The 27,764-nt window shown below is 38.1% G+C and overlaps 1 protein-coding gene across 2 annotated transcripts; it reads right to left on the minus strand.

Annotated features, from left to right (window-relative positions):
• Positions 1-306: 306 nt before the first annotated feature.
• On the minus strand, positions 307-27,764 carry LOC121372146 (amiloride-sensitive sodium channel subunit gamma-like). 2 transcript variants are annotated; one of them, XM_041498415.1, is made up of 13 exons: positions 27,124-27,764; positions 22,513-22,691; positions 20,464-20,481; positions 18,375-18,595; positions 17,794-17,897; positions 16,279-16,442; positions 14,159-14,278; positions 9,694-9,847; positions 7,251-7,329; positions 6,518-6,575; positions 5,540-5,631; positions 4,351-4,426; positions 307-1,101 (listed from the first exon to the last, which is right to left on the minus strand). In XM_041498415.1, the coding sequence occupies exons 1-13, from the start codon at positions 27,308-27,310 to the stop codon at positions 916-918; spliced, it is 1,638 nt and encodes a 545-aa protein (XP_041354349.1). In that variant the 5' UTR covers positions 27,311-27,764; the 3' UTR covers positions 307-915. The 2 variants fall into 2 exon arrangements, with proteins under 2 accessions (XP_041354349.1, XP_041354351.1); XM_041498417.1 differs by lacking the exon at positions 20,464-20,481.

Raw genomic sequence — 27,764 nt, forward strand, 5'->3', positions numbered from 1 at the left:
GTGTGCATATGGAATTGGTATTAGTTATCAAGGGAGATTAGTTTGCTTCACTACGATATTCGAATGATTGTCTCCCGTTCCAAAAACATAACAAAATGTTGTTAAAGTAAAATTTTGTGAAACTTTCCCTTGGCCTAAGTCATTCTGAGGAATTTGTCAATAAGCTTATGGGGCCGTATTTACACAGCCTGTTTTTCTTGAACGTGGATGTTTAACCATTGTGAAGACCCCTCCCCCACCCAAAAAACAAAAACAAAAGAACAAAAAAACGACACAAAAACAACAAAACAAACTATTCAAATTTTATGTGGAAACAACAAAAAATATGACATTGGTCAGTTCGCGTGTTCTAAATGACCAATCATCCCCACGATATCAACATGAACTTTCAGAACATACAACATCCGAATATTGTCCAAAATCTGGTTCACACACTATGACATTCATTGAACTCATTTATTTTAAATATATTAACACAGGGGAAAAAAACTAATTAAAAAGGTAAAACGGCAAATGTGTCAAGGAAACCAAACATTAGTACATCTATTCATGATTTTAATACATATAATCGTAATTTTAAATTATGATAAAGAGTTATGATCAGATTAAAAAAATTTAACATAATTATTACAATTTTAATCATAATTTTTATAACAATATGTTTTCTAAAATTATAAACATTGTGACTTGTAATTAAGTACAACGTTTCTAGCGGACAATGGTTATTCTAATCTAGTTGGTTGTTGTTTTCTCCTTTGAAACTCTTCATCCATTGAAGAGAATAGCTTGCGATGTACATATACACATGGTCAGTCCTTACGATGCGTCATTTCCGGTGCTGCGTACTGGAAACTGGTTAAAAAGAAAAGCCAATTCTGGGTTGTTATTTATTTTGCTATGCGCTTTTCTCACAGGTCAAAACGTGGACTCCTTATCGATTGTAGTGGCGATTTTGTGAGTTTTCTCCGAGCCACGCCTGACTTTGAGCATGAATATGGTGACGACGTCACCGAACAGCTCGATGAACTCGAACAGCGTGACGACAGAGAGACCGAGGTACAATCCCAGCTGACCGCCGATATCCGCCAGCAGGTTGGACAACTGAAACACACAAAACACATATTAGCAAACTGAGATCAAGGCCAAAGAAAGAAAGAAAGAAAGAAAGAAAAGAGAAGGCAACTGCTCCTATCTTTCAACTTCTTTCACTGTCCACCCCCACATCCCAGTCTTTGTCTTCAACCGCGACAAGTGCTTGTATCTTGTGGCTATTCGTGTCACACACCTGTCATTACCCATCAGCTTTTAGCTGTAGGCGTAGCCTGGCCACTTCGGGGAGTGTTCAGTAGTTACGTCTGGCACAAAACACAACACACTTTAATAAACGCAGATCAAGGCCAATGTAAGAAAGAAAACGAGAAAGAAAGAACGAAAGAAAGAAAGAAAAGGGTGTTTTATTTAACGAAAGTTAAAAGTTAAAGTTTGTTTTTGTTGAACGACATCACTAGAACACATTGATGGTAATTGCGACTGGGGCCATACGATTTCCAAGATCATCGTACGAGCCACATACGATGTGTAAAAATCGTATGGGTATCTCACGGCTCCTGTTCGACTGCCGCGCGGCGTCCGTAGGATTATCCTGCGGTACCCTTGCAGCTTACACACGGGCGCCTCGCGATTGGAGTTGAGAAAACTTCAAAGTGCACCGCACGGGCCCCGCTGAATATGTGACTGCTACACACAGATGCCGCAGACCCCTGCGATACCCCGGATTTCCCAAAATCTTAGAAATCCGCCGTAGGTAGAAAAATTCGTATGGAGCCCGGTGGATATGTGACTGTAGCATAACACAGTGGTACTAGATGAAATAAAATTGCATATATTTTTTGCCCAGATGAAACAATTTTTTTTTACAACCAACACACTCCTATTTATCACCAATCACAGAACTTGTGGTGTTAACTTATCAATTAAAAGTTCGGTGCACCTCGAACTTTGACCCAGCCGGAAGTTATTTGGTTTAGTACGACCTGTAGCACGACTCATGGGTAGAGTGGGCGCCCCATATAAACCTCTGACTGCGCCATTGGTATATGTGGGGTGCGCTTGATTACACGAGACCATATTATAGCTCATTTTAAAAGAAAAATGATATAAAAATAATATACAAATAACTTTATAACAATAAAATACGTGTAGTTAACTTAAAATGAAGAAATTACGCTAATCAGTATCAAAGTACGATTTATGCATATTTCTTCGTGAGCGTTCGGAAAAAAAGGGAAGTGACGTCAGAGCCGCTGTACTCTTCCATTGTTGTTAACTGTTTATATAATTATGGAGTAAGGGGCGTACGATCTTTTCAGTCCAACAGTGCCGTACTGCGCGGCCTTTGGGTGTAAAAATAAACAGTTTAAACGATCGGGATGGTCTTTTTATGGTTTTCCAAAGGATTGTATCCGAAGAAAGACGCGTGTATTTTATCGCAAAAGAAAAGATTGGACACCAACACCGCATAGTACTTTGGTGTCAGCCTATTTACAGCCCGGAGCCCGAACGTTACCCGGAGACAAAAACAGTACTCGGTTGCGAATGCCGAGGTGTACATTGTACATATTTGGCACAAAGATACACCTCAGCATGATGTATTTATATATGTTAAAACAAAAATGTATAATTTTTTATTTATTTATTTTTTTGAAAAAAAAAGGATTTTTCATGTTAGGGCTGTAGGCCTACATAACAAAATCTGTATTCACCGTCCGAAGAAGGAAACGTCAATAAGTAATTAAATATGGCATATACAAACATGGGATTTGGCATGAGGATACATCTCAGTACGATGTATTTAAATATGTTTTTAAAAAACGTGCAGAAAACAATAATAATTTTAAATAATGTTTTTAATCTTCGGGCGGAATACGTCACAAAAACGTTCCTCATCGCCCGAAGCCCCAAGGCAACACGAAGTTCAATACAAAATAAACCACTACTGTCGGTGTCGAAATAACTATTATGTTTCATCCACGGGCTGACTTAAGAATCGGAGTGTTGTTTTAGTTAATTGGTCCTTTCTTTCCGTGGCCTGCACATGTGATTCCTGATTGGCAGGTGAATATTGCAGGGTATCGACCAGGTAAGTGATTACCACGGTCTAGACATACGTACAAAATACGTGCCAGTTTTTTTAAGATCACAGGGTATTGTGGCGTAACCTGTCGCGACTATAGTACAATGTTAATGGACATTATCAGCCGCCCTGCTTCATTACTGTAAATAATGCTGTAAAATCCTTGATTAAGTAGACTTTCCCATCTAAAATTACAAAACTGACCAATTACGTAGTACCAAAGAAAAGAAAATTATCACTTGGGTATCGTGAGTGGTCGTTTTTACTCTAACGCACCCTACCAATAGGCCTAATAATATGCTACTTTTTTTATGAGAGAAAAATACTATAACCCAATTTCGTTCTATTGATGCAAATAGAAATATATTTAGTTTAAAAGTTGATTATACTCTCAAGTCATTTATGTTGTTTTACAAGTCAGGTTAATGAAAGTGAAGCGCCTTGTCGTAAATTAGAGCGTTTGTTTACACTGTGCATACAGATTTCATTATGTACAGCCCGAACATAAAAAATGCGATATTTTCAACAAAAAAAACACCCAAAAAATGTTTGTCCTACATTTATATTTTTTACATATTTAAATACATCATATCGAGGTGTATCTTTATGCTAAATATGAACAGTATACACCTCGGCATTAGCATCCGAGTTTTGGTTTTGTCTCCGGGTTACTTTCGGGCTCCGGGCTGTAAATTGGTCGACCGGTCTGGTCTGGCACCATCAGTTTCTCCACCCTCCGACTCGCTATCCGTTTTTTCTTCAGTATCACTGTTGTAAGTAAATGTGTGTCTTTCTTCATTTACTAACAGCTCATATTGATATGGCAAAACGTTTTGCGAACGAACACTCATTGTTTTGGTAAGCTATGCAAGACTTAGATTCTTTATGAGTGGTACGGACTAATGCTTTTAAGTGTAAGGCTTCTGATCAAGGGACGCGTCTCTGACGTCACGGACCTCGTGATTGCCCTGCTCATTAAAGATCGGCAATTTCCGCTAAGAGCTCGTATGTGGGGTTCTTTTATGGAGATATTTTAAGTAATTAATTTTTTATAATTTTTTTTTTTAGGTGATTCAATTTATAATTAATTGTACATGGTTGGTGCCAAATATGGTTTACGTGACATGTTTCCTTTAAGCAATTGTTGTTTGGTGTTTTCAAAGTTTAGCTTACCACATATGACGGCTGTTGAGCAATGATTTCAAAGATTAGCTTACCACATATGACGGCTGTTGAGCAATGGTTTCAAAGTTTAGTTTTTTGTAGTACACTTCCACTTTCAGGACGTTCTCCCTAAAAGAAAGAAAAACCCCGCATGTATTATAAATAATACAAGAAATTAATTGCTCTAGATTGTAACTATACTGCAAATATCAGACATAATCAGCAATTCAAATATCAAACCCAATTTGCATACAAAAATAAAAAATAACCTACAGTAGTAGTCTCAAAGGCAACCAAAAGCACAATCTACAATACAAATACCAAGCACAATCTACAATACAAATACCAAGCACAATCTACAATACAAATACGAAACACAATCTACAATACAAATATCAAGCACAATCTACAATACAAATACGAAACACAATCTACAATACAAATACGAAACACAATCTACAATACAAATACCAAGCACAATCTACAATACAAATACCAAACACAATCTACAATACAAATACGAAACACAATCTACAATACAAATACCAAGCACAACCTACAATACAAATACGAAACACAACCTACAATACAAATACCAAGTACAATCTACAATACAAATACTAAACACAACCTACAATACAAATACTAAACACACTCTACAATACAAATACGAAACACAACCTACAATACAAATACGAAACACACTCTACAATACAAATACGAAACACACTCTACAATACAAATACCAAGCACAATCTTCAATACAAATACCAAGCACAATCTACAATACAAACACCAAGCACAATCTACAATACAAATACGAAACACAATGTACAATACAAATACCAAGCACAATGTACAATACAAATACCAAACACAACCTAATATAAAAAACAACCTACAATTTTTAAAAAAATCAAACATAACCTACAAAACAAATGTATCAAATATAACCTATAAAACAAATAACAAAGACAACCTACACTTAAAAATATCAAAACAATCTGCAATCCAAATATATCAAACACAGTGTACAAATTCTAAATTTTCAAATTTGGTTGTATTTTCACCATACTTTAAATTTTTATATTCTTGGACATATACACAATTACTTGTGCTCCATTTTTTGTTTGTTAATACTAATAGCCAATATATTTTTGTGCTGGTATGTTGTTAAACATTCATTCATTCATTCATTCATTCATTCATTCATGTCTTCATTCAATATTAATGAATACTTGCCTCACGAATTGTTTTTTCGCTGCATTAGTATATCCTTTAAATGCTTGCCACAAGCCCCAGTCCTTCTTAGATATCTTGTCGTATACAGAGTCCTGGAGTGAACAGAATAAAGATCATCAAATTACGTGGACATATTGTGCAGAATTTACTTCATATAATCGACATCCCTCCAGTTATATATTAATTAGAAATATAGTTTATTTGTCTGTTATGCTTTTGTTAATTACATGCGTTGAGGCCGTAAGCAGGTTTTAATTGGAAAATACGTTGAAATGTTGGGGGGGGGGGGGGGGGGGGAGGAAGGGGGATATGTATGAAACATAATAATACATTCGTTTCCGTTAGATACCATTTATCTTACAACTCGCTCATTAAATACGTTTTCGTTGTAAGATAAATGGTATCTAACGGTTACTCGTGAGGTAGTCTCTATTTCTTAAATATCGCATTGGTCGTTCTAACATTCGCAACATTGGCAAGGCCTGCTTACAGATTTGCGAAGCTATCTTAGCGTTATGATATCGTAAAACTATCACAAGCTATGATGCCACTACAAAGCATGGCATAACCAACGATGGTTTTACGATGTGGTACACCCATACGAGGATGGGGGGGGGGGACCACCCACACTGTCCACTAGTATGAGTCGTGTTATGACGACACAGGCAAATATAAAAGGTGATGGGTACAAAAGAGGTGTGATTGGGGGTTCACGGCCCCCATGACCGCCACCCCACCCAACCCACCCCATCCCCACCCCCACCCCTCTCCCCCAACTACAACAGTGTATAAAGACGATATATTAAGGCAGTAACCAGTGACTTATAAAAGTAACACCATGCATATCTAGCTGGATTTTAGTTTAATTTGTTGTGTTAATATGTATGTTGTTGAACCAATTACAATAATATATTGGATGGAAAATAAGTGTAGTTCCATTAAGCGGTCTATGCCTGGTGGTTAGAAAGCTTGTCTTACCATAAACGGGTTAGAGGGCCACAGAGATGAGGAGATCTCGGCATTGTAGACAACCTCACTGAAAACGAGAAACATTGAAATAGTCATACGTATCGTTACATAGCTGGCGTTACAGACAACCTCACAATAATAGAGAAACATTGAAATAGTTATATGTATTGCCACATATCTGGCATTACAGACAAACTTACTGTATTAGAAAAATATTGAAATAGTTATATGTATTGTTACATATTTGTTATTATATACAACCTCACTGCATTAGAGAAACATTGAAATAGTTGTATGTATTGTTATATATCTGGCATTGTAGACAACCTCACTGGAAAAGAGAAACTCACTGAAAGTAATTCATATTGTTACATGTCTGGACCCCATTTCACGAAACAATCGTTTGTATATATTCGCTGTAAACATTCATTGTAACTCAACAATAGTAAGCAAATCTAGCAGATCTAGAAGTACGCTGTGATCGTTTCGAGAAACGGGGATAGAGCATCCCGACACGATTCAAAATACATGTCCATGTTGAATTGTATCTTGTTATTTATAATATGAACACCTTTCTGTATTACCTAATTAAAAAAAACCCACCTAATTTAACTCCCAAATGTAATTATTTCTAATCTTTTGCATATGATGTTTTTATTATTATTAATTTTACAGATGCTTTGAAAACAAAACATTTAAAAAAAAGAGAATATTTTTATAAATGAAAAAATCCAGAACTCACTCGCAGCTTGTTTTGCAAATTTCTGAACATCCCAGGTCGTTGTTGGTGTAAAGTAGTGTCACACGTTCTATGCACTGGCCTGCAATACATAAACAATACACGTATAACTACCACCAGTTACCCTGTACAGATGGTTGCACTTTAACAACTAAATTCGAAAGATAAACAATATAAAACAATAATAGACAGACTTTTAATAGCCTACGTGTTGGAGACTATTAGGAACATTTAAGTAATATTATGTTTAAAATTATAGATTAAATTAATTAATAATTTAATTTTAAAATTAATTGGATTGGTTAGCTACGACCCACCGGCGAACAGCGCCACTTAGAACTCGCTTTTTTTGCGATAAGCACTCGTCTGGTATGGGCATAACTGATCCCTTTTTTTATTATCATTATTATTTTTTTATTAGTCGTTACGTTGATTATATTAACTAAAATTAATGGGATAATATAATTAAGAATAGGGGGATAAATTAAATTAATTAAGAAATGAAGTTTTAAAGGTGACAGCTGTGTACATACTCGCTACAATTATCGATTGGCCACACGTCTTGTGTTTAAACGATTTTAACTCAATGTTTTTTTATTAATGTATTATTTAACTTATTTATTATTTTTAAATGAAATTATGTCTTTACCAGTTTTACTTTTATGGTGGCTGGATGGGGACATGTCTTTTAGCTGTGTATATATGTTATATGTTTGTTGTATGTAAGTGTGTAAGTGTATTGCTCGGTATTGTGTGTGTGTGTGGGGGGGGGGGGGGGCTTATCTGGCAGTAATCCCCTCCATCTTCCGGAAAATTGCATGTTATAAATATATAAATATATGTGTTTTTTAATTTTGGTTTGGTATTTTATCCATATTTTAATAATTATGTTATATTTTTAATAAAAAACAACAACTAATGTAATTTAACAGGGCAGGTGTTGGGTCTGTGCCTTTAGTAGTGGTTTGGTTAATATTACCTCGTCTACTGCCCTAGGTTTTATAGATTAAAGTGATATTACCTCGTCTACTGCCCTGGGTTTTATAGATTAAAGTGATATTACCTCGTCTACTGCCCTGGGTTTTATAGATTAAAGTGATATTACCTCGTCTACTGCCCTGGGTTTTATAGATTAAAGTGATATTACCTCGTCTACTGCCCTGGGTTTTATAGATTAAAGTGATATTACCTCGTCTACTGCCCTGGGTTTTATAGATTAAAGTGATATTACCTCGTCTACTGCCCTAGGTTTTATAGATTAAAGTGCTGGCAGCGTCTTCTGAATGACTTAAACGTGTTATTTTAGAGGACATCTGAGGAGACGTCTGTTACTTCGTGTATCGGCCGGGTACATCTCTCTTCTTCCGGTGGGCTCGACTGCAAAACTTTCCAACGTCTTTCTCCTTCCCCACTAAATTAACCATCACTGGATCTAACTTCCTAAACAACCACTAGGCTGCCAGGATTGGACTGAACTGCGGTTGGACACGGTGGGGTGTGGGGTGGGGGAGGGGGGTGTGGAGGTTGTGGGATGCCGGGAGTTATGGCACTCTTTGGGGCCATAGGCGTAGGCGGTTTGGCCTTAGGTTTTGTTTAGGGCCGGACTCCCCTCCCTCCCGACCCTCACCTGGTCACACCAAAGTTTAGAATATGACTGGCAGGCCCTTTTCCAAAATTATTATTATTTTTTTAATTATTATTATTATTATTTTATTTTTTTAATACTTTTGCTAACTCTATAGCCTTTCCTCTTAACCTCCCATGGGCTTAATGAATACTGTTTAATAATTATTATTAATTTTAGACCAGCCCATCCAAATTTATTAACCCCAATTTTCCCCTTTTATACTTTCGGTGGTAATATTCAAAATTTCAAAATTGACCATATTTGATAGGTTATCCCTGTCCCTATCGGAGGCCGGACTCGGGATAGGCGTGTTCGAAACCCTAGTGGTATATGGATACGTTAAACTAGTTACTAAGCTAAGCTAAATTCGATACTGGAACACGTTTAACAATGAACACGTGATTGATATCGACTCCTAGATTTGGTAGTATTAGAAACACTTACATCATCATTCATTTGGTTTCCTTCATTATAGTTATATCTGTGCTTATAATCCAACTAAGATTCAAGCACTCTGTCCTGGAAACACTCCACATCAATCTGGACCGTCTGTCCAGGACAGTGAGTTAGTGGTTAGTTGTTAGTGGTTAGTGAAAGGGAAGTCTGTATAGACTATAGTGGCTTTACACTTACCCATTTTGTAGGTGTAAGGGTGGGAGGCGAACCCAGTACCTACCATCCTTAAGTCCGATGGCTTAACACTACACTACCGATGTTGGTACATCATTTTCAACTGAACCTACTTGTGCCCTGCCCAGGACAGCGTGCTTGAACTTTAATGCGAGATAAGCACGAAGATATGTATAACTGAACACGTACTTGTGTTGGTGTTGGACTCGTTGCAGGGCGCCACTACCCCACCAATGCTGTTGATGCTGTCTTTGAGTGAGTCCTGGGCGCTGCACGGGTAGTAGGCGTAACAACAGCCACACCGGCTGATCACGTTGTTCTGAAAGCACGTTTTGAAGCAGGCCTGCAAACAAACAAAACGTTCAAGTTTGTTTTGTTTAACGACACCACTAGAGCTATTGGATGTAAAATATTTGGTAACGTTTTACACAGTCTTAGAGTAAACCCACTACATTTCTCCATGTGCAAAAAGGGATCGATCCTTCGACCTAAGCACCTCGGGAGAACGCTGTACCCACTGAGCTAGGGCCCGCCCCAACCAGAGTTTTTGTTTCTTCATTAATTTATTTCACTTATGGTCCCACTTCGTCTGCGTGAAAAGGGAACCGATGAATTGACATATAACTATACTAAATAAGCCCGTTCAGCTATTTCTCGTTCCAGATCCCGTTTCTCGTTACACAACTGGTGTAACAAAGGTCATTGTATGGGGGTGCTGCAAATAAAAGATTCCTTGCTGCTAATAAAAACAACGTTTCTTAACAAATTACCATCAAATTCTGGACTTCCAAGCTAACTCTCGATGAAGCTGGACGCTGTCGCCTGTGCTCTCGACTGTTCTTTTAAAATGCTACAAATTATATAAATATTCGGCCGAGCAGTCAATTTTTTTTATTTTTGGCTTGTAATTTTTTTTTTTTTTTTTTAAATTATTCTATTAACCTTTTTACTAATTGCTATTTTCAAAATTCTGCCCATTTTCAACACTACCCCCTCACTCCCCCCCCCCCCCCCCCCCCCCCCCCCCCACATCCCGAGTCAGGCCACCGATCTTATCGGACGTCGGACTCGGGATGGCGTGTTCGAAACCCTAGTGGTATATGGGCACGTTAAACTAGTTATCATCATCATCATCATCATCATCATCAACATCATCAAATTCTGTAGATTGCTAATAGATTAAATAAAAAAAATAAAAAGGTTACAAGCCAAAAATAAATAAAAGAATTGACTGCTCGGCCGAATATTTATATAATTTAGAGCATTTTAGAAGGACAGTCCAAAATTAAATAAGAGAAAGAAGAGAGGATCGGACTATTTAATAATATTTTTAAAAAAAGAAGTAATTTCTACATAAAAGTTTGAACGCAGATCTAAAAGTTTAAAGTCCGATCGATATGTCCACGCGAGTGGCCTCGTTAAGGCCGTTTGGGTGCACAGCTTAAAGGGACGAGATGGGTTGCATCCCGTCAAGAAAACCCCTAGATTGACAGTCGATAGACGTTGAAGGTGTAGTGCTGTGCTGAAATACAGATCTTGAGAAGCCGGATCCGTCTGAACGAGAGAGAGTATCAGACTAGGGTATAGTCCAGTCGTCATGGGTTGGTATTGTGGTGCAGACGGGCCCGACTCCGGAGGATACGAGATGGTATCACAATAAAGCAAAGTAAAGTCTAGAAAAAGAGTAGTAGGGGCCGACCCCGCTTCCTATTTCTTCTTAGAGTGGGGCGGTCAATCTTCCAGTGCTGCTAGGACAGGCTCGGACATGTAGAGACTAAACGCGAACAACCGTGGCGTTCTGCAGAATGGCCGTCATACGAGTCACGAAAAAAACAAGTCGACAGTCAGACGGAGAAATGACGTGGAGGCAAGGAATCTCGCTAAAAAAGAATCCAACCTGGTGGTGCAGGCTGTCGAAATGAGAAGCGTTCCAGCGTTCAATCAGTTCCAATGGCCGCATACATCCCAGTAGAAAACTTCATTTCGCTGACAAAAACAACGAAATAAAGGACCCCCAAGTCGAGCACACGAAAGCACGTGCATTGTGCACAGGCGAAACAAACACGTCTTACCGCGTGGAGCTCCAGACTAGGAATCCTGTAGATTGAATTTCACTTTCAATACAGGGGTGAAGACAAAATGCTGGAACAGCCAAGGTAAGCAGAATTGTTACTATTAAAACAAAACTCGATAATGTAGTACAACAGTTACAATTGTGCGTGCTTTTTCATCCCTGAATCAAATTTGTTAAGAAACGTCTTTATTAACAGAGATGTTTTGCACAAAAAACAAAAAAAAATTAAAAAAAAAAAAATGTTATGCGAGTTGGTATGGATTTAAAACTTAATAATATGTTATTGTACAAGTTATAACGTTATTCACTATGGAGTTATATGCCAATTCATCGGTTCCCTGTTGACGCACGGTGGTTGCTATTTCCAACCTATGTGTTATGCTTAGTGACACTTACAGGAATTGTAGTTAACTTCTTTTTTTTATATGTCGAAGCGTGCGCTACTAAAAGCTAACATCCCTCTCTATTTCCCGTGTTCCTCACCTCACCCAACTCCACCCTTGTTCAATCGCCGCTCTGTGTCTGGTATTATTAATATTCAACGCTATATTCCACATCTCACATATGTCTAAGCGTGCCAAAAACAGCTAAGTTTATTTCTCGCCAAATTATTGAATATTCTATAACTTTCATATCAAATAAACATACAAATTTTATATAATTATTCTTACCCTGTAAATACCACTTAACTATAAAATGCATTTTTATATACAACTTGTATACAACACGGCATAAATAGATGATGTAAACCACATTTCCGGTCTCTAAAACTATACGGGGGCGGGAAGTAGCCCAGTGGCACAGCACTCGCCTGATGCGCGATAGACCCGTCGGTGGGCCCATTGGGCTATTTCTCGTTCCAACCAGTGCTCCACAATTGGTGTAACAAAGACCGTGGTGTGTACTATCCTGTCTGTGGGATGGTGCATATTATAGATTCCTTGCTGCTAATCGAAAAGAGTAGCCCATGAAGTGGCGACAGCGGGGTTTCTCTCTCAATATTTGGGTGGTTGTTAACCATATGTCCGATGCCATATAACCGTAATTAGAATGTGTTGAGTGCGTTGTTAAATAAAACATTTCATTCCTAAAACTACATGTTCCTGTACACGCAGACAATGGCAGCTTCTGTAATGTTCAATCACACCATAATTCAGCCACCAGGGTTAGTTTTCCTTTAGAGGGGTCAGATGCAGGTCTCGTAACCTGCCTTCACGTTAGTAGGAATAAAACAGGTCTTCTTTCACTGAACAAATGAACAGCTTTAACTAAAGAGACCCCGTGAGTCTGTTACTTACCTTGTCGAATTATCGAATTATTCTGTGAGTTTTCACTTATCTTCTATCTACTTTCTCTGGGAGTTTTGATTTACGCAATACGTTTTACCTGTTAACCTGTAAGCTTTTTATTTATTCCCCGAGTCTTGAGTAACAATGTGAGTGTTGCTACTTATCCCCGAAATGTTTCGACTGGCGCTGTGGGTTTTGAGTTTTGCTACTTATCCCCGAAATGTTTCGACTGGCGCTGTGGGTTTTGAGTTTTGCTACTTATCCCCGAAATGTTTCGACTGGCGCTGTGGGTTTTGAGTTTTGTTACTTACCTTGTATGTTTTCTCTTTATCCTGTGGGGTTTTAGTTAACAATGAGAGTTTTGCTACTTACCCCGTTAGTTGTGACCTACCTCGTGGGTTTTGTATTATCATTTTAATTAAAGTTTGTTTTGTTTAACAACACCACTAGAGCACATTGATTAATTACTCATCGGTTATTGGATGTTAAACCTTTGGTCATTTTAACTCGTATTCTTCAAAGGAAATCTGCTACATTTTTCCATTAGCAGCTAGGGATACTTTATATGTACCATCCCACACTAGTCAGCATATACCACGGCCTTTGATATGCCAGTCGTTGGGTACTGGTGGGAACGGGAAACCAGTTAGAGATCGAGTCCACCGAGCAGGTTCGATCCTGCGACCACACCACCTCAGGCAAGCGCCCTACATATTTAGCTGGATCCTTCCATTATCCTTTCAGAGTTGTAACGTACCCTGTGAGTTTTGAATTATCTTTTTAGAGTTGTGACTTATCCTATGAGTTTTTAATTATGCCCTTAGAGTTGTGACACTACCCTGTGAGTTTTATGCTTTTAGAGTTGTGACTTACCCTGTGAGTTTTATGCTTTTAAGTTGTGACTTACCCTGTGAGTTTTATGCTTTTAGAGTTGTGACTTACCCTGTGGGTTTTATGCTTTTAGAGTTGTGACTTACCCTGTGGGTTTTATGTTTTTAGAGTTGTGACTTACCCTGTGAGTTTTATGCTTTTAAGTTACGACTTACCCTGTGAGTTTTATGCTTTTAGAGTTGTGACTTACCCTGTGGGTTTTATGCTTTTAGAGTTGTGACTTACCTTGTGAGTTTTATGTTTTTAGAGTTGTGACTTATCCTGTGAGTTTTATGCTTTTAGAGTTGTGACTTACCCTGTGAGTTTTATGTTTTCAGAGTTTTGACTTACCCTGTGAGTTTTATGTTTTTAGAGTTTTGACTTACCCTGTGAGTTTTATGCTTTTAGAGTTTTGACTTACCCTGTCAGAGTATCCAATATCTAGGCCTGGTTCGTCTGCCCACATGTTGACGAGGTGGTTAGTCGCGGATGTGTACACCTGGCAGTTCCCGTATGGCGGCTGCGCTCGTTTCAAGTCCACCTGTAAGACAATCGCAGGTAAATCTCATTCATTAAAAAACGCTCTATCAAAGTTGTGCAACAGCGACTTTCTGCCAAAGATTATTTTATTAACAATATGCCTACAAAAACTTACAACCAAATAAAACGTTTTTTATTATTTATAGAGGGTGGCCGATACTTTAAGTTCGTTACGTCACAATTTTGCGTACATGTGTCAGACCAGAAAAGTTGTAAATGCGAACTTTTGGTCCGAACCAAATTTGGCCCGGACTAAAATTGTTTGCCAATAATCTACCCATAACTATTTGATGTTGAGGAACTCTGGGGTAAGTCCAGGCTGTCATTTCTCGGTAACGCTTGCCCAGACTGTTTGGTTCGCTACAGATTAAAGCGAATGACCACTTTAAGAATCAGTCAAAATAGTTTGCAAACGTTTAACGCAAGTCAGCTGACAGAACATAAGCCTGGTAACAGGGTTTAGTTTTAAATGTACAAAACACCAAATAAATATTATTCATCAGATTCACAAAGCTCGATTTTCCTAAAGCCTGGACTCAGTTGTTCAAAGCATGGTTAATTTAAACTTAGGTTAGTCTAGTATTTACCGGCCTCGGTGGCGTCGTGGCAGGCCATCGGTCTACAGGCTGGTAGGTAATGGGTTCGGATCCCAGTCGAGGCATGGGATTTTTAATCCAGATACCGACTCCAAACCCTGAGTGAGTGCTCCGCAAGGCTCAATGGGTAGGTGTAAACCACTTGCACCGACCAGTGATCCATAACTGGTTCAACAAAGGCCATGGTTTGTGCTATCCTGCCTGTGGGAAGCGCAAATAAAAGATCCCTTGCTGCCAATCGGAAGAGTAGCCCATGTAGTGGCGACAGCGGGTTTCCTCTCAAAATCTGTGTGGTCCTTAACCATATGTCTGACGCCATATAACCGTAAAATAAAAATGTGTTGAGTGCGTCATTAAATAAAAAAAAAAAAAAAAAAAAAAAAAGTCTAGTATTTTCCCTTTAATTATTTTTGCAAAAATACAAAATAAATGTTAAACTTGATAGCGTATGGATACCTTTGGTTGTTCTAGATCAAGTTTTAACATATGTTTTCAATTATTATTTGTACTGAATCAGTCCATGGTTTTGAACATTTCTGTTAACCTCTGGTTGTTCTAGATCAAGTTTTAACATATGTTTTCAAATATTATTTGTACTGAATCAGTCCATGGTTTTGAACATTTCTGTTAACCTCTGGTTGTTCTAGATCAAGTTTTAACATATGTTTTCAAGTATTATTTGTACTGAATCAGTCCATGGTTTTGAACATTTCTGTTAACCTCTGGTTAAGTTGACCAACGTTTGAACAACTGGCTCCTGATGTTTAAGCATTGTAAAGGTATGTAGTTACACATTTTCTGTTAACCTCTGGTTAAGTTGACCAACGTTTGAACAACTGGCTCCTGGTGTATAAGCATTGTAAAGGTATGTAGTTAAACATTTCTGTTAACCTCTGGTTAAGTTGACCAACGTTTGAACAACTGGCTCCTGGTGTTTAAGCATTGTAAAGGTATGCAGTTAAACATTTGTGTTAACCTCTGGTTAAGTTGACCAACGTTTGAACAACTGGATCCTGGTGTTTAAGCATTGTAAAGGTATGTAGTTAAACATTTCAGTTCAACTTATTTTCGTGCTTATATACAATTAAGGTTCAAGCACGCTGTCCTAGGCACACACCTCAGCTATCAGGGCTGTCTGTCCAGGACAGTGAAACAGAAGAGGGTGTAGTGGTCTTGCACTTAGCCATTGAGTCGTTAAAACTCGCTCTGGATTTCAGCCGGTACCGGGCTACGAACCCTGTACCTACCAGCCTTATATCCGATGGCTTAACCACGACACCACCTAGGCCGGTTTTAAATAAAAACAGTTTTTGTAAATTCGGTTCAATAGCAGTTTCATATAACATGCGATTTCTTTTGCAAGATAGAATCTGTTTTCAATTCTCGCAGTATCCAAGTGACTCACCAAAGTTAACCCTATCGCTGTCTTCGTGCCTGGAGCCACCACAAAACCGTCATCTTCCGGGAAGGGCATGTAACTCTGGTTGTGAATGACCAGTTTGATACCAGCATCAGGCGATAGGTCGGCTATATATTCACCGTGTTCAATGTACAGCTCCAGGGTTAGACCTGCAAACAGTGGCTTATTTTTATTGCAGGCAAGGAGGAATAAAACATATTATTCGTAGCAAATCTTAAGACAGAGATCAATTTTACTTGTACAATACAGGAAATTGCAAACGTTTACGGAGTAGCATACCCCCCGAATCCCCCTATAAACTTTGCTTTGCGCCCTCAATCTCAGTCAGCCCCCCCCCCCCCCAATGTCTACTTGCTTCCGCCATGCCTGTACTGTAGTATTTGCCATTAACGTTTGTTTATAATGGAAATGTTCTGTAGACTGTTACATACATCCTGTTCTGTTGACTTAATTTGATGTAACATGGAGGACAACTCGTCAGTTAAGTTAGTCGAAGTTCAGATTGAAATGTAACGCTCTAGTGGGAACATGTTGTTGTGAATCAGACATACAAAACTGACCTGCTACAGCTTAATGCTCAAATTAACGTATAAATAGGCTTCAAATTGTGTTTACGTATATTCGTGTATGTTTACGAGTATGCGAGTTTTCCTGTATATACATGTATATTTGTAAGTGTGTACGTATGTGTCTAACTATATAAGTGTGTGCGTATACATGTGGGACATTTCACAGTTGTATGTGCATCAGTCTGTAATGTTTGTATGTGTATGTATGTGTAATGTGTAATGTGTTGGTTGTTGATGTTGTTGTTTTTTGTAGTTTTTTCTACTGTATTTTATTTTATTGTTATTATTATTATTTTTTTTTTTTTTTTTGGGCGGGGGGTGGCGCGTGGGATATACTATTGTTTCCTATTTATTAGATATTGTTAGCAGATATTTAGGTTGTATTATTAGATGTGTTTTGTTACAGTTGTGGCTGGCATAGTACTCAGTATGGAGCGGGACGTAACCCAGTGGTAAAGTGCACGCCTGATGCGCGTCGGTCTAGGATGCATCCACGTCAGCGGGCTCATCGGGCTATTTCTCATTACAGCCAGTGCACCACGACTGGTACATCAAAGTCCATGGTATGTGCTATCCTGTCTATGAGATTTAAAATATCCCTTGCTACTAATGAAAAAATGTACCTGGTTCCCTCTGTCAATGTCAAAATGACTAAATGTTTGACATCTAATAGCCGATGATTAAAAATGTAGCGGGTTTCCTCTGACAATGTCAAAATTACCAAATATTTTACATCCAATAGCCGACGATTAATAAATCATTGGGCACTAGTGGTGTCGTTAAACAAATCAAACTTTAGTACAGAATGTTGTGGATGAGATGGTGAATGTCGTTGTAGGGGAAGATGCTGGGAGTAGTGGTTGTAGTTGTCATAGTACTGAATGTTGTGTATGAGATAGTGCATGTCGTTGTAGTGGTAGATAACTGTTACCATATGTTGGTCCGGTTTTCTTCGTCGTTCTTATTTCAGTCTGCTTGCCGGCATTAAATGTGTAGCAGTTTCCGTGTTTGGCGTTAGAAAAATAAGTGAAGTTTCTGCAAACAAAATAAACATGGAAGAAACCAGACTAATACATTGTATAAAAAAGTGCAATCCATATGCAGCCATTAAATATGATGGGCTAGATGTAGCTTAGTGGTAGAGCGCTCGACTGAGGTGCGGTGGGTTCCAGGGTCGATCGCCCTCAACAGACTCAGGTTATTCCACATTCCATACAGTATCTCTCGACTGGTGTATCAAATTCCGTGGTATTTTTTTGTTACAAAATATGTTTTTCTGTTTCTTGGAAGAATCCGCTATCCCTACCATAGCTGAATTTTGGTAAGTATCGAATTATTTTATTCTTACCCAGGAGAACAACGGAAACCTCTGAATTACGTTATTCTTACATCGGAGAACAATAGAAACCTCCGAATTACTTTATTATTACCTCGGAGAACAGCGGAACCATTCGAATGACATTATTCTTACCCCGGAGAACAACAGAAACCTCCGAATTGCGTTATTCTTACCCCGGAGAACAACGAAAATCTCCGAATGTACAGTCAAGAAGCATCCACGTTATGTTATGGCCCATGCGTTCTCTGACAGAGGCATCTGCCGCGGCGAAGTACGACAGAAAGTTCTGTTCGGTGGACACCATCTCGTTCTTCTCCATGTAGTAACCTGCGCCGATCTTGTCATCCCACGTGGTCACGTTCGCTGGCTGTGACGAAGAGGGAGGGCTGGTGTCCTGGATACAGAGAAAACACGTGATGAACAATAAATACAACTTAATCACAGAGCTGCGTTTCACGAAGCGATTTTAGCGCTAAAATCAACTATGTTCTACTATCGAAATCAGTGACTTTAGGTGTAGGTGGTTTTAGTATATTAAAATATTGTAGCAACTGCTAAACGTCTGTGGCGTGGCTGTCGCTACTGATATCAGTTGCTCAAGCTGAGTACAATATCAGCTGTTCCAATCTTCAAGAAATAATGGTAACCAGCAAGACTTTCAAAACTTTGGTTTCTTTCTCTACGTCAATCAGATCTGATCATGCAACGTCGGCTGATTTTAGCATGGCAATCCGTGTTTCTCCTCTGTTATACACATACTCAAATTGTTTTGAGTTTATGCTATTTCATACTGTGACTATTTCTTGCGAAATGTATATATTCTGTTTCAGCGAAAGGTTGATTACAGCTGTGGTAAATAAATTGATTGATTGTTGACCATAGCGCTAAAATCGCTAAATGTAAAACTGGAACCTGGGAATGCAAAACGACATGCAATGACGATGTCGTGTTGTTTAGGGTGTATACCACCAAATAAAATCCCATAGACGACAATAATAACCTATAAGGCTAAAACTCCTACCTAAAGCATATCAATCGACATAAACACCACAGATATAAATACTACCACCCCTCACCCTTAAAGTGAATCAGACAAAATTGTGGGTGAAGCTGCTCATTTCAGAGATAACGGGTAGCGTCTATAACTACCCTAGTTCCGCAAAAACAAATTGTACTTTTTTTTTTACAGGTACGCAATACATGTTTCAAGCACAAGGCTAATTGACGCAATGGTACGAGATGAAAAAAATTGCATACATTTTTTGTCCAGATAAAACTATTTTTTTAAACACCCAACACACTAACATTTATGACTAACCACAGGACTTGTGGTGTTAATTTCTCTATCAATAGTTGGGTGCACCTCGAACTTTGACCCAGCCGGAAGTTATTTGGTTTAGTAATACCTATAAGGGAGATTAAGAGAGCTTTGCAAATAAGTCTCCGTCCCACAACACGAACACAAAGCGGGATGAAGTGATGGGAAAACAAAGCAAAAACGTCATCAGACATACAAATCAACGCACGGACTTGGAGTGGTTGAAAGAGTGTGGGATAGACGTACGGACACACATAAAGAAGCAGAGAGAGAGAGAGAGAGAGAGAGAGAGAGAGAGAGAGAGAGAGAGAGAGAGAGAGAGAGAGAGAGAGAGAGAGAGAGAGACAGAGACAGAGACAGAGAGTCAGAGACAGAGACAGACACAAAGACAGACAAGCAGGTACACATAGGAGAGTGGTTAAATTTGTATGTATGTTTATTACAACATTCAAAGGACAGTTCACTAAAGCCGTAAAACTATTTATCGTTTATTTTTCAAAGTTAAACCGCATCCCGTCTGTGGCCAGGGATATTTTACAAATTACCACACTGAGGTGGGAAAAGACATCGAGATTATTGTTTGTACATGTTGGACCTGTTGTGATTGCTTCTAATGCACAAAGCATGATATTGTTAAACAGGGCTGGGCCTAGCAGACTGCCAGTGTGACACTACACGGCATGAAGCATTATTTAACGACGCACAATACCTTTTAATTGAGGTCATATGGCACGGGACCATACAGATAATGAAAGAAAACCGGATATTGTCACGCAATGGGATACTCTTTCCGATTTCATACTAAAGTCTTTTCTTTTTTACGTGAAGTTTATACAATCGCCAATTTCAAATAAATTCACTGATTTGAAACACATCATAAAGAAAACAACGGTAATTTGAACACATACAGTAAATTGCGACATCAATTGTTACAGTCAACTTACCGCTGTCGTGAATCCAACCTGTTAGTGACCAGGAAAAGACAAACTTAAAGGCTCAGTACATTTAATAAAAGCATAGGTAAAACAACAACAATTATGTAATTTAAATATAGTACATGTATAGTCAATATTTCACAGAACTGCGATCTGAAACTTAATATAGAATACATTTTCTTGTTTAGAATATCAGTGTCTGTATAATCAATGTGTTTCTGGTCGTCTTAATATTTGTAAGAAGGCCAAACTGGATTTTGTCTTCAAATAATTTCGTACGTATGAAAAATGTTTTTTAGGAAAGAAATGAAATTTAACCTAGTACAAATATTAGAATGATCAGAAACACGTTTAATATACAGCCACTAATATTTTTATGTAATTACAATCGTTAAAAAGTCTTTGTTGGTCAATAACATCTAAAAATTGCAGCAAACTCAGGAATGTCCCCCCTGCGCGTGCTATAACCTCACCGTGGTGCGGGGGTGTAACATTCTCTTGGAAACCCCTGCGCGTGTATAACTTCACCGTGGTGCAGGGGTGTAACATTCTCTTTGAGAATGGCCAATACAACACAAATTGAAATTTTGAGTAAAAGTCAGTATCTATCTGTGATATTTGTATTTTTGCACAGTTCTTTACACTGTTTTTATTTAAATCTTGAATTTTTATATTGATGTTGATCATCACCCTATTTGTTTGCATTACCATAGTTTGACACCCAATGGCCGATGTATTTTTCGTGCTGGGATGTCGTTAAACATTCATTCATTCATTCATTCAGGAATGTCCCTTTAAGGCTTGTAGATTATCCAGACGTAGTGTCTATTTTCACGGGATGAAACTAGCGTCTTCCATTTTAAGATATCACTTTAATTTTCTTTCAAATTATTTTAGTTCTAACCGACCTCTGTTATGCAGACATACGTCTCAAGAGGATGCCGTGCTGTTTTCTCTAATAATCAAATAGCTGTACCAACAGAGCAGCATTAATCGTTCGACACGTATTTAAAACAAAACAAAACATTTAGTCTTGGCTGTTGGATGCGTAACACAGATGTTGTACAACACTCCCGTGGCTGGTCTTTTTTCTTTATCTGTGGCACTAGTCTGCGCCGTCCCTGATATCTTACAGTATAATGTGTGTATATCTTAGTTTTATTTATTTTTTTGGTCATATTCAAGGAATATTGCTTAGCTTAAATTACGACATGGACTTTAGTAAATCACGAGTTTGACTATATTACGTTAATAAGTTACGACATGGACTGTACTAAATCACGAGTTTGACTATATTACTTTAATACATTATGATATGGACTATAGAAAGTCATGAGTTTGACTATATTGCGTTAATAAATTACGACAATAATTATAGTAAATCATGAGTGGGACTATATTAAGTTAATAAATTACAACATGGACTATAGCAAGTAACGAGTTGGACTGCAGTGTATCGTGAACTGGACTATTATAAATTACGAACTGCACTACAGTGTGCCATGAGCTGGCGTATTTTAATTTACGAGTTGGAATCCAATATTTTACGAGTTACAATATTATACCTTACGAACTGGATTACAGTATAAACTGGAATATGATACACCACGAATTGGACTATAATATTTTACGAATTAAACTATAATACCTCATGAACTGGACTACATTACAAATTGGATTATGATACACTACGTATTGGACTGCAGTATTTCACGAATTGAAATGTTACAAATTACGAATTAGACTACAGTACAAATATAACTACGGTACATCACGAACTGGGCTATAACTATATCACGAATTGAAATATTACAAATTACGAATTAGACTACAGTACAAATATGACTACGGTACATCACGAACTGGGCTATAACTATATCACGATTGAAATATTATAAATTACGTATTAGACTACAGTACAAATATAACTACGGTACATCACGAACTGGGCTATAGCTATGTCACGCATTAAAATATTATAAATTACGAACTGGACTACAGTACAATTTGGACTACAGAATATCACGAACTGGACTATGGTATGGTAACTGGACTTACCTTCAGCAAGGAACTGATATTTTGGTCGAGGTACACCGAGGATAGCCTGATGGGGTTGATGTTGCAGAAACTGACGGCGGGGAACTGCATGCTGTAGTTGTAGATGAGGGTGAGGTCGGTGTTGACGGGGTAGCTGTAGTACTTGGTAACCAGCTCCGACACCTGCCACACCGTCATTCCTGGGAAACAAGTAATATGACGCTTAAATGTCGCCAGTAAATGAAACAACTACCTGATGGAAGCGCTTACGAGCTACACACCATCAAGTCTACAGTCGGCAAGATGGGGTTGGTACTAACTCAGCGCCGAGAAGGAGTCTACTGACAAGCGGTCCTAGTTAGAGAGATGGATAGCCACACCATCCACCGGATTGTCAATGCCCTTTTCGGCAACGACTACCCGGAGTGCCATAACCATCCTCGCCGTCCAGAGATGGAAGCACTTCATCCCCGCCTTTGCCGGTTCTCCGCTCATCAGTTCGCCGTAGCACACCCTAACGGCCGTAACGAGGCCACCCACGTGGACATATAGATCGGACTTTAAACATTTAGACCATCCTTCAAACTTTTATGTCGAAATTACTTCTTTTTAAAAATATTATTAAATAGTCCGATCCTCTCTTCTTTCTCTTATTTATTTTTGGTCTGTCCTTCAAAATGCTCCAAATTATATAAATATTCGGTCGAGCAGTCATTTTTTGTTTTTTTTTGTCTTCTAATTTATTTTATTTTATTCTATTAACTTTTTACTAATTGCTATTTTCAAAATTTTGCCCATTTTCAACACTACCCCCCCCCCCCTTCAACAAACACACACGCACACACACACACACACACACACACACACACACACACATCCCGAGTCAGGCCACCGATCTTATCAAAGGTCGGACTCGGAATGGGCGTGTTCGAAACCCTAGTGGTATATGGGCACGTTAAACTAGTTATCAGCATCATCATCGTGCTAAACAAAAGCTAGATACCATGAGTATTATTAATCACGAATCAATGGATGTCACACTGATATGAAATACGTCCAGTCAATGTAAGTAGTAATTAATTATAGTGACTGCTTGACAACTACATCTGGTTTTGTCCACTCTTCGCAAAAACGTGAGTGGTCCTCGATTTCGTATTTCGACTTTATTTTAATATAGATGTGTGTTTGTTGGTGGTTGTTTGCTGTGCTTGCTGTGTATTGTTGTTGTGTGTATGTTTCTGTTGTTGTTTCGTTAATATTTTTTGTTTTGTTTTGTTTTGTTTAGTTTTGTTTTGTTTGTTTTGGGGTTGGGTTGTTGTTGTTTTTTGTTGTTGGTGGGGGTTTTTTTTGGGGGGTGAGGAGAGGGGGGGCTGGTTTGGGTGGGTTTTTTTTTGGGGGGGGTGTTTGTTTTTCGTTTTGTTTTGTTTTGTTTTATTTTGTTTTTGTTTGTTTGTTTGTTTCTTGTTTCGTTTATTTTTGTTTATTTATTTTGTTTATTTTGTTAGTTTTTTGGGGGGAGAGGGGGTGTTGTTTTGTTTAGTTGTTATTGGGGGTTTTGAGGGGACACAAATATCGTCCGTTGCCCTGTTTTGGTAAGCACACGTTTCGCTGGTTGCGTCGATTGCTAGAATTCTATATATAATTCAAAATAGTTTATATATTAACGTTTGTTAAGTTTTTGTTTCACGATCTTAATAAAGTGTTTGTTTTCTATCATGTTTATAAAATGGCAATATAGCAAACTTAACCTTCCCATATGTTTCAATGTGTTGACTTACCCATAAGCTTCTAGTAGAAGGGTCACTAATATGTTGTGTGAGGAATTCTACCCTGCATCTAAGATCTATACTAACATAATTTGGTGTCTTACAATCCATATTTGTATGTAAAAGGCATGATTTGCCATTTGCAAAATGGAATTTAGATCTTTCCACTAAAATATCACAAGAGCTGCATTTGACTTGAAGGAGACAGAATTGAACATAGTGGGATATAATAATTGTTTGAGGTTCTTGGTCTGTCTAGTACAATTTACAACACCATTGTTTGGACGGACAGTATTTTAATTTCGGACTTTGCAGTATTGGCATGTGATTCTGACAATGGGCCTTATTTGTGTATAGTTTAGATTGTATGTGGTTGAAATGGTAAATTCGCATGTACATTATTATTATTATTATTATTATTATTATTATCTTCAAATGATCACCGTACGTTCCTCCTACATTGTTAGCTTTATTACTTTTACTTTTTAATTCCTCTGTAGAAAGTTGTTTGGCTGTTTCAGTATAATGGGAAATGAGACCCTTGGGACAGCCCCCTGTATAAATTCGCGTTTCTCTATTCATACATGAATGACTGCAAGCTTGCGTGATATATTGCATCCGATGAGTTAATGTTTCAGTTCAACTCTCTCTCGTTTCCAAGCAAATTTAGAAACAAACCTATTAGTTGCAACTTCAATATACTAAGGAGTCCATGACAATACTGCAGCAGAAAATATTTAAAATACAACTTGAATACACTAAGGAGTGCATGACAGTATTGTAGCTGAAAATATTTACGATTAATTTACTGTCCCTTCCTCTTTGTGTTATTTTGTTTGTTTTTCGTCAAACGAGTTATTGCGTAAATGTTTATTTTTTTCTCTTCAACATAACACATCAAGCGAAATCAATCATTGATGTGGTTAATCCATTAACAATTCATTAGAAAATCATTATATGCTCGTGAATTACTCGTGAGTTACTAGTATTGGACAATTTACATGATCGAATACACGTTTACACCAATCAATCACTGCCGATATACATCTAACTGTGAGACAAACCATGGGAGGACGCGGTAAACAACTAACATATTGTTGCAGTTTTCATTACGGGCAATATCGTTAATTACTAAGTGTCGTCTGCAGATTACAAACCTATAGTTAATGCACTTGCTGACATTACCCATGGCAAACATACCGTTTTAAAAGGATTTCTGGAGTCAAGTATGATTTGTTGGTATTAAATGTGTATTTGTTTATCGGAGTCTGTAGTTTGTATTTGTAGTTTTTTGTGAACACGGATAAGCTGTAAAGCTCAGTGTGAATAATGGACTGATTATCGGTGAATCAATCAACCATTTGACGCATGTGTGCACACACCAAACGTTGGAGTCTGGCTGTCTGTCCATCAGAACAACTCCCTGATTGTAATTTTCAGTCCCAGTTTATCTTGAAAAAACCCGTTGTGTTGGGGTTTTTTTGCTCTGTTTACCGAATTAACTGTATCAAGCAAAAAATATATATCATAAAATATTCCCGTCCCGTGCGTTGTTCAATATATAAAGATATTATACGTCTTCAAAATATCTTTATTCAACTAGCTACATGCGATAGCTGTCATATTTCAGTATTTAATTGACGATGTGTTGTCAAATTGGGCCCAGTTTACTTAAGCAGAATGTTTGAACCAATCACACACTTTAATTGCTAAACTCTAGTATTAATTTTAGGTACTATAACAATGGGGTTTTTATTTATTGTAACAACTAACACATAACTGTACATAATTTAATATTTATGTATTTCATATTGCTCTATTTTATTTTGTTTAAGGGTTGTAGACATTTTATTGTATCAAACAGAGAGATCCGAAATGTTTAGAATTTGATCTGGCAACATGCTATGCAGGTTACATTAGGATCAGGCTCTGTTTTTAGATACGGCTATATTAATATTTTCAAAAAAACATCACATATTAAAAAATGGGGAGAAAACCACAAAGCAAACAGCAACGGTGACAGTTTTGACGGCATCATTGGACATGTAACATACGTGATATGAGAATCACAGTCTAAAACATCACAGTCTAACACATCACTAACACCTGTCACAGACATTAACGGATCCGGGGGGGGGGGGGTTGGGGGGTTACAGGGTTCCCGTGACCCTCTCCCTCTAGTGTGAACCTCTCCCTCCAGCTTGAAATGCCCTTTTAATGACTTTTCCAAAAATTCATCGTCCACAACACACAAAACTAAACTGCCCCGAAAACGCACCTAAGCATCTTTATTTCACAGGGCAGGACGTAGCCAGTTGGTAAAGCGCTTGCTTGATGCGCGATTGGTTTGGGATCGATCTCCGTCGGTGGGCCTATTGGGCTAGTTCTCGTTCAAGCCAGTGCACCACGATTGGTATATCAAAGGCCGTGGTATATGCTATCCTGTCTTGTGCATGGTACATATAAAAGATCCCTTGCTGCATTATTAGAAACATTTTAGCGGGTTTCCTCTGATGACTACGAGCCAGAATTACCAAATGTTTGACATCCAATAGCCGATGATTAATATATCAATGTGTTCCAACTTAAACGAAGCAAACTTTATTTCAAAGGACACCAGGAAGCATACCCTCGAACCCCCATACAGATCTCGCTCTCTTTCGGGACTCGGTTCATTTGTGTTCGGCAGACTCAGTTTTGACGTTTTAGAATTTACAAAATGCTGGATCTCTGATTGATAATACAAACCAGGTGGGCACTTATCAAAGCTGATCAAATAATTATAAGAAGCACTTGAATAAAGGTTTTAAAATTAATGATATAAGAGGACAATAAATTAGTATACAAATGGTTCGGTAAGACTCACCCCATCCCGCGATGACGATGGCGATCCAGAACGATCGCCTGAAGATGTTTCTGGCACGAACAGCGTTCGGCAGCCCGTTCATGCCGGTGTTCTCGGCGAACTCCATGCCCCGGTCCCTGAACGAGTCCGACTTGGACAGGTCACACGCGAAACAACTCTTCGTCAACTTCATGTCGTCTGCTTTCATACACACGTTAATTCAGAAATAAATATTCAAAAGTCTTCAAACAACAACAGTTTATTTCACAATATGTCTTTTTTGGGGTGTTTTTACATGATGGTTGAGGAATATTTCATCAGTTTGACCAAGACTATTTCACTTTCTCCAGGAATATTTCTTCAACTGTTGCATCAAGTAGTCCAAGAATATGTTTTACCAAATGTCCAAGAATATTAAGTTTTACCAAATTGTCCAAACGTATATAATTTCATCAAGTTGTCCAAGAATATCGTATCACGTTGTCCAAGAATATCGTATCAAGATGAATTATATGTACTATTTTATATATTCAGTTAACATAGCGAGGTTACATAATTACATTGCGCGTCTACCAATGATGGGACACTGCATGTGGACAACTGCCAAGCTCTGGCTGTAGAAGGGATGTTGGTAATGTGCTAATGGAATGGAACCGGTGGGA

This window comes from Gigantopelta aegis, chromosome 4, assembly GCF_016097555.1.
Source record: "Gigantopelta aegis isolate Gae_Host chromosome 4, Gae_host_genome, whole genome shotgun sequence".
Taxonomy (NCBI): Eukaryota; Metazoa; Mollusca; class Gastropoda; order Neomphalida; family Peltospiridae; genus Gigantopelta; species Gigantopelta aegis.